General features: G+C 44.1%; 1 protein-coding gene across 3 annotated transcripts in view; it reads left to right on the top strand.

The window, feature by feature from the left end:
• robo3 (roundabout, axon guidance receptor, homolog 3 (Drosophila)) overlaps positions 1-12958 on the top strand; it is a 108050-nt gene that overhangs the window by 49869 nt on the left and 45223 nt on the right. For all 3 annotated transcript variants that reach the window (XM_086130830.1, XM_086130829.1, XM_086130828.1), the window contains exons 7-8: positions 11004-11128; positions 12427-12598. In XM_086130830.1, coding sequence (XP_085986956.1) covers positions 11004-11128; positions 12427-12598 — 297 coding nt within the window. The remainder of the gene's footprint in view (positions 1-11003; positions 11129-12426; positions 12599-12958) is intronic.

Below are 12958 nucleotides of genomic sequence, written 5' to 3'. Positions count from 1 at the left end.
CCTTAATGAGCTGTGAATGGTCGGGTCCTATGGGTGCAGTCCAGAGCACCAGGTGCTCACCATCAAGTCTCACCTCTGAGCCTGGCTCCAGATGGGGGCCCCGGTGACCTGCATCTTGTCAAAGGAAATTGCTGTTCATAATGCTTGTTTATCGTAAGGGGTGTTTTAGATATGCTTTCACAGTTTCCTGAGCTAGAGCCTGTTTGCCATGGATGACAATGCCAGCGCCTATTGCCCCTGACAATTCAATTTCTGGGATCGTTGGGACACACAAACAATCTACTACAACAAGGTGACAGTTCATGGAGGAGTTAAAATGGGCTGTTATTTTAAATTAGACTGATGGTGAAGTACGGCGGCACGTCCGTCGACTGGTTAGCATGTCCGCCTCACAGTGCACTGGCGTTCTATTTCGGGCTGCGGGCTTCCTGTGTGGGGTTTGCATGTTCTACTCTGCTTCCAAAAACATGCATGGTAGATTGATTGAGCACTCTAAATTGTACCGAGGTGTGACTGTGAGTGCGAATGGTTGTTTGTCTATGTGTGACCTTCGATTGGCTGGCAAACAGTTTAAAGGTTGTACACCGCCTACTGCCCAAAGACAGCTGGGATAGGCTCCAGCATGCCCCCAACCCTCGTGCGAAGAAGCGGTTTGGAAGATGAATGAATACATGATTGAAATCTTGAAATTATCTTATTCTGCCTCACCTTTTCGAGCCACCCCTTCTTTACAGCCCGTTCAGTGCCTCAGGTCAACTTATTAGTTGCTTTGCGAAGTATCGATCTCAAGACAAAAGCTCAGCAGTGGATAGGGCCCTTTCTGTTGCTAGTCCTATGCTGTGGATGAGATAATATATTTTGCACTGTGGGGGAATTTGCAAGAAATGGCCTTCTTCTACATGTTAGAGAAGCGCCCCCGCCCCCACTGCCCATTTTTTTAAATTGATCACAAAACCCATTTTTATTCTTTGGTTTCAACTTGGCATAAGACTCTGCACCTGCTTTAAGTCACTTGTTTTCATTGTTTTTAACATGTCATGTTGGTTTAATACTAGTAGTTTTAATACTAGTAGTCCAATCCAACTATTACACTAATGTGACAACATGGGTTGATTGGTCATTCCTTGAGAGTGAGGCACAAGGATGAACATCGCGGAAAAGTAACTGGTGTCGCCTCAGACAGTACATTTGTATTGCAGTCGAGCAAACAATTCCACGGACTTCAAAATAATGACGAACAAAAGAGGGTTTTACCGTTTTTTATATCAATGTTGACGGCATGTCGGAAAAGTTAAAGGAAACCCAATAAGATAAGATAAGAAAACCTTTATTAGTCTCGCAATGGAGAAATTCCCAATTTACAGCAGCAAAGTTATGAAAGGAAGAAGTAGAACAACCAAATATAGGAGCTGCTGGAAAGGCAGCCACTCTCGCGGGGCCATTTTGAAGTCAAAATAACAAAAATAACACAACACAACACATAGGACACAGACAGTCGTGCAATCTTCACCAATTTTCTGCATACACTTTGTTGTCTGAAGCAGTTCTAGATGAAAGAGGAGAGGATCAAAGTGTCCTTTTACCAGTGGATCAGAGACGACATGCTGAAAATGTGCACACGTCTGCTACAAGCTAGGTTTTGAAAGCAAACACAAAGCTGTAGCGTCCATTGACGAAAAGAGATTAGTTCACTTCTCCTGTCCCACGTAATCCGCTTCAAACTCCAAGCCGCGACTCCCGGTTCCAAATCCGCATCGGCGCTCCGCGCTCACGCTCCTTTTTTCTCATCGTCGGCTCCTCAAGACTTACATCCATCCAGCCGCAGACCGTTCAACAGCACTGATCTCTCCGCTGAACAAAGCGGGGCTGTGAAAAATGCTGCACATTACAGGCGCAAGACACAAGCGCCCGGGACTGTCCAGCAACGACAGTCAAATGGCGCCGACATTCCTCCCAGTCAAAAACAGTGCTGGTATACCCATGCTGCCGAGAACGCGCAACCACCGAGCACAGAGTCTCCTCCTTGATGAATGTCGTGGCCAAAAAATGCTGAAAAAAAAGTCCACATCAGGTCCACACAACGTAACAACAAAAACAAAGTGACAAAACAAACACAAAAACAACAAAAAAAGCAAGGCTCATGAGAGCACTCGCTGACGGCTGCCTACTCGGGCGCCATCTTGACTTCAAAGATGTACATGACTTCAATACAGGTACAGGAGACACTTTTGTGCCAATCTTGGAAATCAAAATATCAAACTACTACTACCGGCGCTCCAAAACAAATAAATAAATAATATTACATTATGACATACAACATTTTTAAAATTGCTAATAAATTGAATGTTAGGTGATGGGAATTGCTTCACACAAAAGGGGTGTTCACACGGCACACATTTGCTCCGGCGCTGCACCGATGTATTTTGTTGCGATATATTTTGCACCGCAGCAAATTGTGTGGAGCGTTCACACGTACAAAGCCGCTGAGCGTGTCAGCACCGGCACAGCGTCGGTGCAGCCCCACTTGCGTTCACACGGCAGTTTCTGCAGCGGGGCAAAACGACAGAAAACAAATGAGCTGTCGTGTTGGTTCTTTTAAAAACGTATACACAACTCAAGCGACGACTGGACAGGCACGTTCTTCTCCTTCTCGGTCTCCGTGCCTTCTGCTCGAGAGTGACCGCCCCCGAAAACGTAAATCAACGATGACTTCAATGACACTCAGAAAAGCAAACACGTAATGCGCCAAACAGAAAATCAAGAGAGGAAATCACATGGGGAGCGGGGGGTTGTGAACACACAACAAATGAACAAACTACACAAACAACTCCGAGACAGTCCAGTCTTCTACAAAAGGAAAGATGTTACCAGCCAAGTCTTGTGTCGTTATTAAACAAACACATGACGGAAGTCCGACAGAGCACGAAAGCAACGCATTCTCGCCGTACGTAAACTCTTCACAAGCATTTGCTCTGGAGCAAATTTAACCCAGTTGCGTTCACACGTGCAAATTTACACCGGTTCTGCTTCGCTAACGAGCATTTGCTCTGGAGCAAATTTTTAAACCACCTCCCTGAGGTGGATCAAATTTGGTCCGGTGTAAGCTGTTTTCCGGGGCTACGCCGGGGCTAATTTGCACGTGTGAACGCTCTACTGGGGCAGCCCCGGTGTAGCACCGGACCAAATCTTGCCGTGTGAACACCCCTAATGATACGCCGCTCTGTTTTAAAACCGTTAGCCATATCCCAAGAGCTCGCTTGTGTGTATGAGAAATGAGGTGAAAGATGAATTCAGCAACATGAGCATGAGAGTGCATTGACTCGAGCAAAGGTGTGCATGACATGCACTGCATCAGTGTGGGATTGTGACAGCTGCCTGTCACATCATTTTCCCCAGGAATTCTCCCAGGGAGTGTAGGGTTGTTTGTGTTCCACATGTGTGACAGCTTTAGAATCATGTTGCAAATGTCGCATCCTGATTGTGCGTGGGGGGCAGGGGAGGTGTGTGGCATTAGCAGAGCACTTTGTCTTCCTTTGCTTATGGAACAAATTAGAGCGCTATGATCTCTCCCACTTGGAGCACTGCATGTGGTGATTGAATGGTTTGAGGTCTATTTAATTGAGGTCTACTTATTTTGTCTAGCCAACCTGTAGAATAAAACATCACAAATTTTAAATCCTGTCCACACAGGAATATTTAATAATGTTAGCTAAAAAAAAAATCAAGGTTATGCATCATTTTGGGCTCGGTTACTGTGGAGAAATTAAAGATTAAAACAAGCGAACATGAAAATGAAATTTTCCAGCTCAGTAATAAAGCCGACTCAGATTCAGCTAATTAATAATTCCGATTTATTGCCACTCATCACACAAACTGTTATTTTCATTGAGTTTGTCAACATTTTTAAAGGAATAATGATTGACTCCAGCATTAATTGCAGAGTTTACATCGAGATTAAAATGGCATCGTTTTTCAAGATGATAGCGCATCTTGCCGTAGAGCCAAAACCACAAAAACCTGCCTTCATGAAAAACAAATATCGTATTTTCCGCACTATAAGGCGCTTTGGAGTATCAGGTGCACCTTCGACGAATAACCTATTAAAAAAAAAACTGTTTTAATATATAGGGCGCACTGCATTATAAGGCGCATAAAATAAAAGCTACAATAGTTGCTGTGGTTGCGTTATGCATCCACTAGATGGAGCTACTCAAAAAAAATACAATACAATACAGCTTTATTTATGAAGCACTTTCACAACCGGTGCAGCTGTAGCAAAGCACTTTGCACAACATTTAAAATACTATGTAATATATGAGAAAATTGAAGGTTTTTGTGGCACCTGATAGTGCGGAAAATACAGTAATGTCAATGTCATGTGAATGGTCCAAATTTCAATTCAGGGAGTGACATTGATGACCAGGAACATATTTGTCATTGTTTAAGTCCATGACTCTTAGATGGCAAGATGTCCTCAAAGCCAGAGGTGCTGCAACAAAGTCTGAGTGTTTTGTTTGTTAATTGAGTGATGGCAGTTTTTTTCCCTGTACTTCACCTTAAAAAATGTGACTGACTCTGAAGGTTTTCTGTCTTGCCAGTTTTTTCTTTGCAAGTTGGTGTAAAATTCAGCAGGCTTAATAAAATGGGGAGGGGTTGCTGTGTCAATATTTTCCACTACATCAGGTCACTGTTTGTTGATCTATATCATGAATTTTTCAAACCCCTGTTTTGATTATATCCCCCAATGTAAAAATGCTGTCTTGTGTCCAGAATCTAAAGCTCAGTGTCGTCCCGCACGAACCCATCATTGCTAATTATTTATTCCAGCCACAGGCGTTGTGCTCATTTGCCTCCCCGAACCTAACATTGTTATAATCCAGACAGAGCTGTGAAGAGACCCATAAACAGATTTTTAATAACCTACAGTATTTCTAGCTGTCACAGTATTTGGGTCAGAGTCATGACAGACAAGAGGGAAAATGTTCAGGTCTTTGCTCAATTTAACTCTATGGCCTGTTAAGCACTAATCACACTCATCATACAAATGGACTTAATTGGACAGCTAGTTTTCCTGTGATGTCATGCACCTTTGGATACAGCCGCAGAAAACATGCTGAAGAGCTGTGCATTGTCTTGTTTTGGTGCGGATTGAGCCTTTGTATATATCTTCCACGAATCAGCAGAGCTGATCTCACACTGGCCAGATATCAAATCCATACGCGTGTGCTTGTTCACACATCGATTTATAAAGTACAGTAAGCATCTTAAGGGCGGCTATTTGTCGATTGTTGCTATGGTATTATATTGCTTGCATACATCCATGCACAGAAAAGCAGGATTCTTTGATTCATACGATGGCAGCTCATGACGCCCACCATGCAAAGGGCTTTCTAGCCCTAAAGCTCAGGTTGGACAACATTTTGGTTCAAGTTATACCAAGATGTCATTTATTCCCGATCAATGAGTGAAACAGTGTCGTTTCCGCTTGTCTTCGCATGGCGGTACGAGATGTATCGGAATTGTCATTGTCAATGGTGGCCATTTTGGAACTGCATCCAAAGTTACTCTGTCAACTTTATAGTCGTCATTTTAGCATAGCGAAGATGAGTGGAAAACTCTTAACGTAGCTGATATCAAGTGATTAAGGTTATACAGAGACAAAAGTGCTCATTAAACTGCTGGTCTTCCCGTCTCAAGCCTAGCTTACCCTTTGCAATATGGCAGTCAAACAAATACTGTTAAACTTTCTATTGCGCTTTTTTACCTTTCAGTATGAAAATTTACATCTACATTGTCACCTCATTCACCCACCCACACACTTATGAATGGGATTTATCACCATGATGGTAAACTAACAGCTCATTCGCACCCTAATGTATGCTTAACCTTTTCATGCACCAATAATGATATCCTGTAACATGATGAGCTGTCAATGGTAGTGACCGCTGTCCCTGAAAGGGTTAAAGCAAGAACGACTTGGGATTTCACTGTGAAACAAACCCACAAACACAAACGGCTTGTCGAGAGACGATACATCCAATCTGCCCTTACATGTGTTTATTGCATATGAATGTTCCATGGGTTGCGTTATATAGCATTGCGCTGCTTTTCTCGAATATTTCAGATCTTGCATCAGCCTGCGCAGAAACTCTGGTCCTTGAGTTGGCAGGGGCTGTATAGTATTGTCGTTTATTTCACCTCAGAGTTTAAAATCCACACTTCCAACAGCATGAATCCACACTGATGTATAGGTTTAGTGTGGCGCCTGCATCAATCATCCCAAGACCATCCCCATCTCGGGGCAGGCACTGTCGTGAATTGGGGTGCCCTTTGTGATTAAACAGAGTGGAGTGTCAATGATAGTTAAAGTAGAATCATGTATAAGGTCGAGATTAGGCATTCTCCATTATCTGACGAGCAGTTGCTTTCAGTAGTTCATCATGCATTATCCATCATGCGTGCCAGTAGCATTTTTCATCCGAGATCAAATGAATTTCATGTTCTTGAAAACAAATTAAATTTGCTGACTTGTAGAGCTACAAAAGGTGGCACCGACACTGTGGTTCAACGATGAGGCATGCGCAGCTCATTTGCTCGGAAGATATTTTTTTCTGTTGTGGAGAAAATGCGGCCCTTGTTTATGGATCTGTGCCTTTTGACTTATTCATCAATGAACAATTGAAAGACAGGCTAGAGATCCGGTGGGTATCAGGGCAATCATTTAGGACGTGTGAAGGAATTGTGATGCATTCAATCCCCATGTGTGGAGCAAAGCCTGGCACTTGCTACTGAATCAATGGAAATCAAATATGTGAATGTTACAAACACATGGACTAACTGTTAGAGAAGAGTCCTGGGTACGACGTTAAACTGCATCCAACTGGTCCTCCAGGTTGGGGGTTGGGCGTGAGGTTAACAACCTCACCCTGTAAAACAAAACCTGTTACAGAAACGACGAGAGGAAGCCATTCCGGTAAACCACGGCGAAGAAGAGACGGCACATCCTTGGATGTATCTATGACGGGGCCGGGTGAAATCCAGCAGGAAGCCCGACCCCTGATGACCCCGATCTTTGGAACCAAAACCAACACCAGAGTAGGCACCTGGAATGTGCGCACAATGTTCCAGTCTGGTCGCATGGACCAGGTGCTGAAGAATATGAGGGACTATCGCCTGGACATCTTAGGCGTTAGTGAAATGAGGTGGACGGGGCAAGGGCGTCTCGTGGTTGATGGAGCAACTTTTCTGTACTCTGGGAAGCAAGACCACCATTCTCATGGAGTCGGCATCATCCTCTCCAATAGTGCAGCAAAAGCATTGATTGGATGGAAGCCGGTGAATGAACGGATTATTACAGCAAGGCTCTACACCAGATATGCCAAAGTAACCATCGTACAAGTCTATGCCCCAACCGAAGCTGCCTCAGCGGACGATAAAGACACCTTCTACAACCAGCTCCAGACCGTGCTTGAGGAGATCCCCAGACATGACATCAAAATGCTGATTGGAGACTTCAACGCAAAACTGGATGATGACAGAAGGGGCCTGAATGCCACAGTTGGACCACATGGGTATGCAGGCTTCACGAACGACAACGGGGAGAGACTGTTGATGCTAACCAGTACCAACGGCCTCAGCATTGGCAACACCTTTTTTGAGCACAAGCGGATCCACAAAGTAACCTGGGTTTCACCTGGTGGCGGGACCCAGAACGAACTGGACTACATCTGCATCAACACAAGGTGGCGCTCGTCATTGCTCGACGTTCGCTCCCACAGAGGTGCAGATGTGGGTTCAGACCACTTCCTTGTGGTGCGTAAAATCAAGCTGAAGCTGAAGAAGGTGAAAAAGGTGCAGCCCAAGAGACCTTACGCAGTGGACAAGCTAAAGGATAACAACATCTCAGAAAGCTTCTGTGAGGAGTTGAGTAGGAAGCTCAAGGTATCACAACACCTTGCAAACATTGAGGAGCAGTGGAGTATGTTCTCTTGTGCCATTGCTGAAACTGCAGAAGCAGTTATCGGCAGAAAGAGGGGTACCAACAAAGAGAGATGGATAACAGACAACACCTGGAAGTTGATTGATGAAAGGAAAGTGGCCAAGATAAAAAGAGAACAAAAGAGGAGGCTCCGGAGCTGGAGGATGGAAGACGAGGAGTACAGGCACTTGGACAGGGCAGTGAAGAAGAGTTGCAGGAAGGATAAAAGACAGTGGCTAAAAGAGAAAGCAAGAGAGGCACAGGAAGCAGCCGAGAACAACAACACGACGACCCTATACAAGATCGTGCGGGAGCTAACCAACTCCAGGAGCAGCTCTAGCGTGCCAATCAGGAGCAAGGATGGCAGGACACTTCTAAGCGATGAGGAGCAAGAAGCAAGATGGCTGGAACACTTCAGGGAGGTTCTCAACCAACCAATGCCTCCCGTGCTCTTCAATTTCGATCAAGAGACACCAGCTCCAGCTCTAAATATTACATCGAAAGAGATATCCGAGACTGAGGTTGCCAGAGCAATCAAGGGCCTTAAGAACAACAAGGCACCGGGACTCGATGAGGTAGCTGCCGAGATGTTGAAACACGGCCAAGACGCTGTTGTGGAGAGCCTTACCCACCTGTTCAACCTGATTTGGCATACTGAAGAGGTTCCTGCCGACTGGAGACGTGGGGTCATTGTCACGCTTCCTAAGAAGGGAAACCTCGCAGACTGCAATAACTGGCGGGGCATTACACTGCTGTCAATCCCCAGCAAGGTATTCTGCAGTGTCCTGCTACATCGCCTTAAAGATGAAGTGGATAACATCTTGAGGGAAGAGCAAGCCGGTTTCAGGAAGGGAAGGTCTTGCGCTGAACAGATCTTTACCCTTCGAAACATCATAGAGCAGTGCCAAGAACTTCAGACACCACTCATGATCAACTATATCGATTTCAAGAAAGCCTTCGACAGCATCCACCGGGAGTCACTGTGGCAGATCGTCCAGCTGTATGGTGTACCCCTCAAGTACATCAACATCTTCAGGTCATTGTACCACAACTCAACCTGTTGTGTCAAAACCAACAGTGGCACAACTGATGATTTTGACATTGTCACTGGTGTAAGACAGGGTTGCATTCTGTCACCCCTACTCTTCATCATCATAATTGACTTTGTGATGAGGAAGTCCATCACAGGGGAGGAAGTTGGTATCAAGTGGGGAGGGAGCAGACCAGCTGACCTGGAATTTGCAGATGATTTGGCTCTGTTAAGTCACACCCAGCCCGCACTCCAGGAGTTGACCAACAATCTGCATGAGCACGGAGTTAAGGTCGGTTTACGAATTAGCCAGGAAAAGACCAAGGCCATGGCCGTCGGACAGCACCAACACCTTCAACCACTCACTCTACACCAACATGACATAGAGTACATTGACAGCTTCACATATCTTGGGAGTAACATCTCAAATACAGGTGGTGTGGAGAAAGACGTCAACAGTAGACTTGGTAAAGCTGCGGGAGTGTTCCAACGCCTCCGCAACATCTGGTCATCGAAAGCCATCACTACGACCACCAAGCTACGCCTCTATATGTCAGTGGTTATCCCAACAGCGATTTACGCCTGTGAGACATGGATGAAGACAGCCAACATTACCAACAAGTTAGATGTCTTTCATCGGCGTTGCCTGAGATCCATCCTGAGGATCTCATGGAGAGACCACATCACCAACGAGGAGGTGATGAAGAGGGCAGGAGTGGCTGAACTGTCAGACATTGTCTCTGAAAGGAGAAGGAAAATGATCGGCCACGTACTCCGGCTGCCAAGAGAGAGACCGGCAAGTGTGGCCATGGACTGGATGCCAGAGGGTGGAAAGAGGAAGAGAGGTAGGCCAAAGAAGACGTGGAGACAGACTGCCAAAGAAGACCTCAGTGAGATGGGTGTCAGGTGGCATGGAGCAAGAAAGGTCGCCAGTGACCGGAACAAATGGAGGAGGCTCGTCGCCCAATGTTCCAAATAGGAGCGGGCGGAACTAACTAACTAACTAACTAACAAACACATGGACTAACTGTTAGAGAAGAGAAAAAGAGGGGAAAAAAAGACTAGCTCCAGTTTCTCGGTCTTGTCTCGAATTCGACTCCCAAATTTCTCGAGCTCAGATTGGCTGAATTCTGATTTTTCTGTCAACACCAGCACTAATCTGCTGTTCTTCAAATTCATGAATGTGGTAATGAAGGGAAGCACTTCGTGAAACAAAATACTTTCAATTCATGTGTGACCACCACAACCAGATCGTGACTCCAACCCTCGCAGTGTTGTGACTGTGGCTTTTATAATAGTGGTGTCAGTATTATGAGACCTGAGCATTTGAGTCACAAAATGCTCCAGCCTCTCAGGTTCTTATATGCAACCAAGTTTCATTTTTAAATCCATACATAAATAAATATATTCCTTTTATTTGATTTTTTTCAAGAAATAGCCCAGATTTAAAATTGTGTGTGCTGTGCTTTTTCAAAGAGTTGCAAATGCAGCATTTTTGTCTGTTTCTTAAAATTGATTTTGATGGTCTTGGTCTTGACTTTGAGATCCCAAAAGTCTTGGTCCTGTCTCAGTCTTGCTGAGTTCTAGTCCTTGGCAAATTTCGGTCCAAGATAGGGTGGACTGAAATTTAAGCACACATTTAAGCACAACGCTAATCATGCAATATTGACAAATTGTGGCTTGTGCAAAGCAGTAATATTTTAATTTAGCCTCAATTTACGGGTGTTACATTTGGGTTCTTTGTTGTGCACACCCACAATCAATGCCGGATTTTACACATTTGATGTGTGTGAATTATTCTGTCACGTGTTTTTGTGATGATAAAGAGATGATAATGCTTTCAACTTGCCCAAACTGTTGTCAAAAGCATGTACTGACTGCTAAATATATACGTATCGCACAGATATTACATATAGTTACATGTACAGCAAGATTTAAATGTTTCTTTTTTTTGAAGTATTCTGGAAGTCCATTTTATGATCCTCTTTTCATCAGTGCCACCTCAGATTCTGGTGCGGCCACGGGACCAGATCACAGCACCGGGTCGCACTGTAACCTTCCTCTGCGGCACGAAAGGAAACCCTCCACCGGCTGTCTTTTGGCAAAAAGAAGGAAGCCAGGTATGAAATTGTCTTGTTTGTTTTTCAATCCATTATAAAGTAGTCAAAACAGATTCTTCGGGTTGTATTTTTTTTTCTTACGTTCAAGTGCATTTTTAAATTTGGAATACACGCTTGCCATGAATAAATACGCACAGGATATGTTGAATATACAGTACCTCATACTAACCATTTTGATGCTTTAGGAAAAACTTGTTAGTTCTTCTCTTGACCCAGCCTTCTTTTTTCGGTCTGTGTTGCACCAGCACGACACTCACCCACACATGCGTTCGCACCTTCCAATCATTTTCTCGACTCTCTGCATCAGAGTGTGAGTGTGCTTTGGCTTGCACATGTACAAATGTGTCCGTGTGTGGGTTTGCACAAAGTGTGTGATCAGCTTTGAAGCATGTTGGAATGCACTGAAAGACCCGATGAGAGCGTGTGGGTGCTCTTGCGAGGTTTACGGTTCAACATCGGCGCGGCAAGATTGCTATCGGGTGAGAATTTATGTCGGAGACAGAGCACAAGCGAAGGGGGAGAGAAATCATGGAGGAGGATGACACACTGCCTGAATTCGGTGCGGAAACAGGATGAAAATTAAAAATAACTTTCATGTATGTATTCATTTCAAACCATGCTGGGAAGCTCTTACATGCAATTAGATGACCATGTCGAAAACCACAGTCATTTTTGCTCCCATTATAGTTTGAGTTATTTTTTTTTTGTATATATTTTTATTGTTTTGTAAATATATCATTGCAACAAAGATGAGGATAGGTCATAATAATTGTGTGTCCACATTCATCTCAATGGACAGGAAACTCTAGAGAGCAAGCAGAGACAGCATAGCTGAAAACTCTCCACAGGTACCACCAAAGCAGTGTAGTCCACTCGTAGAACAATGCCTGTGTAACACGCTTCCAACAGCGTGCCCCAGGGCAACTGTGGCGACAGAATGGAATTTACCAGAGTTTGAATCTGTGAGTGCATGAATAATGTATGCACCGTGAAGCGTCTTTGAGTGTCCGCAAAAGCGCTATATCAATCTGATGCATTATTATTATTACTATTATTATTATTGTTGTTCTTGTTGTAACAAAAGCAAGGCGGTAGTAAATAGCATATTAAATCCAATATAGCCAGCAAGCAGCCAGCATTCCTTCAAACCGGGAGAGGACAAAGAGGACAAACATCCATGAACAAATGGCGACATATCCAACAACTACTTTATCATTCAGACAGCATAGAAACAACAGGTGTTAAACATGAAGTTAATTTGCACTGGGGTTTTTTTTGTTTGTTTTGTATTTCTCCAGATCTTGCTGTTCCCTATTCAGGAACAGTCACAACAAGGACGTTTTTCTGTGTCGCTTAGCGGTGAGCTAACCATCATTGATGTCCATGTCGAGGACTCGGGTTACTACATTTGCCAGGCCATCAGTGTGGCGGGCAGCATACTTACAAAAGCCCTGTTAGAGGTGGAAAGTGGTGAGTTTTACACACACTAATCGCATGCGCACACACACACACACACGATTGTATGATTCTATGTGGGGAGGTAGAGCCAACATTGCCTCTGCAAATTGCTGGAGTAATGTGAATTTTTTTTCCCTAATGTGGACATGATTTTCAGTTCCCACACCACATTAAGTCCTCATGAATGACAGAGTGCCTGAGCTGAAATACAAATACAGCAATTAGAAGACTGACAAAAAGAACAACTCAAAATAATATATATATTTAATCTGCTTCCCATACGATAACCAAAATTGAAGGATCTTTGTCCGATGTATTACCGTATTTTTTGGACTATAACTCGTCCTGTACTTGTTTACCAGTTTTAAAAAA

This window comes from Hippocampus guttulatus, chromosome 15 (genome assembly GCF_054856545.1).
Source record: "Hippocampus guttulatus isolate MCC_2025c chromosome 15, RoL_Hgut_1.0, whole genome shotgun sequence".
NCBI lineage: Eukaryota > Metazoa > Chordata > Actinopteri > Syngnathiformes > Syngnathidae > Hippocampus > Hippocampus guttulatus.
Note: the sequence above shows the minus strand (reverse complement) of the source record. Positions and strands in the feature narration are given on the sequence as shown.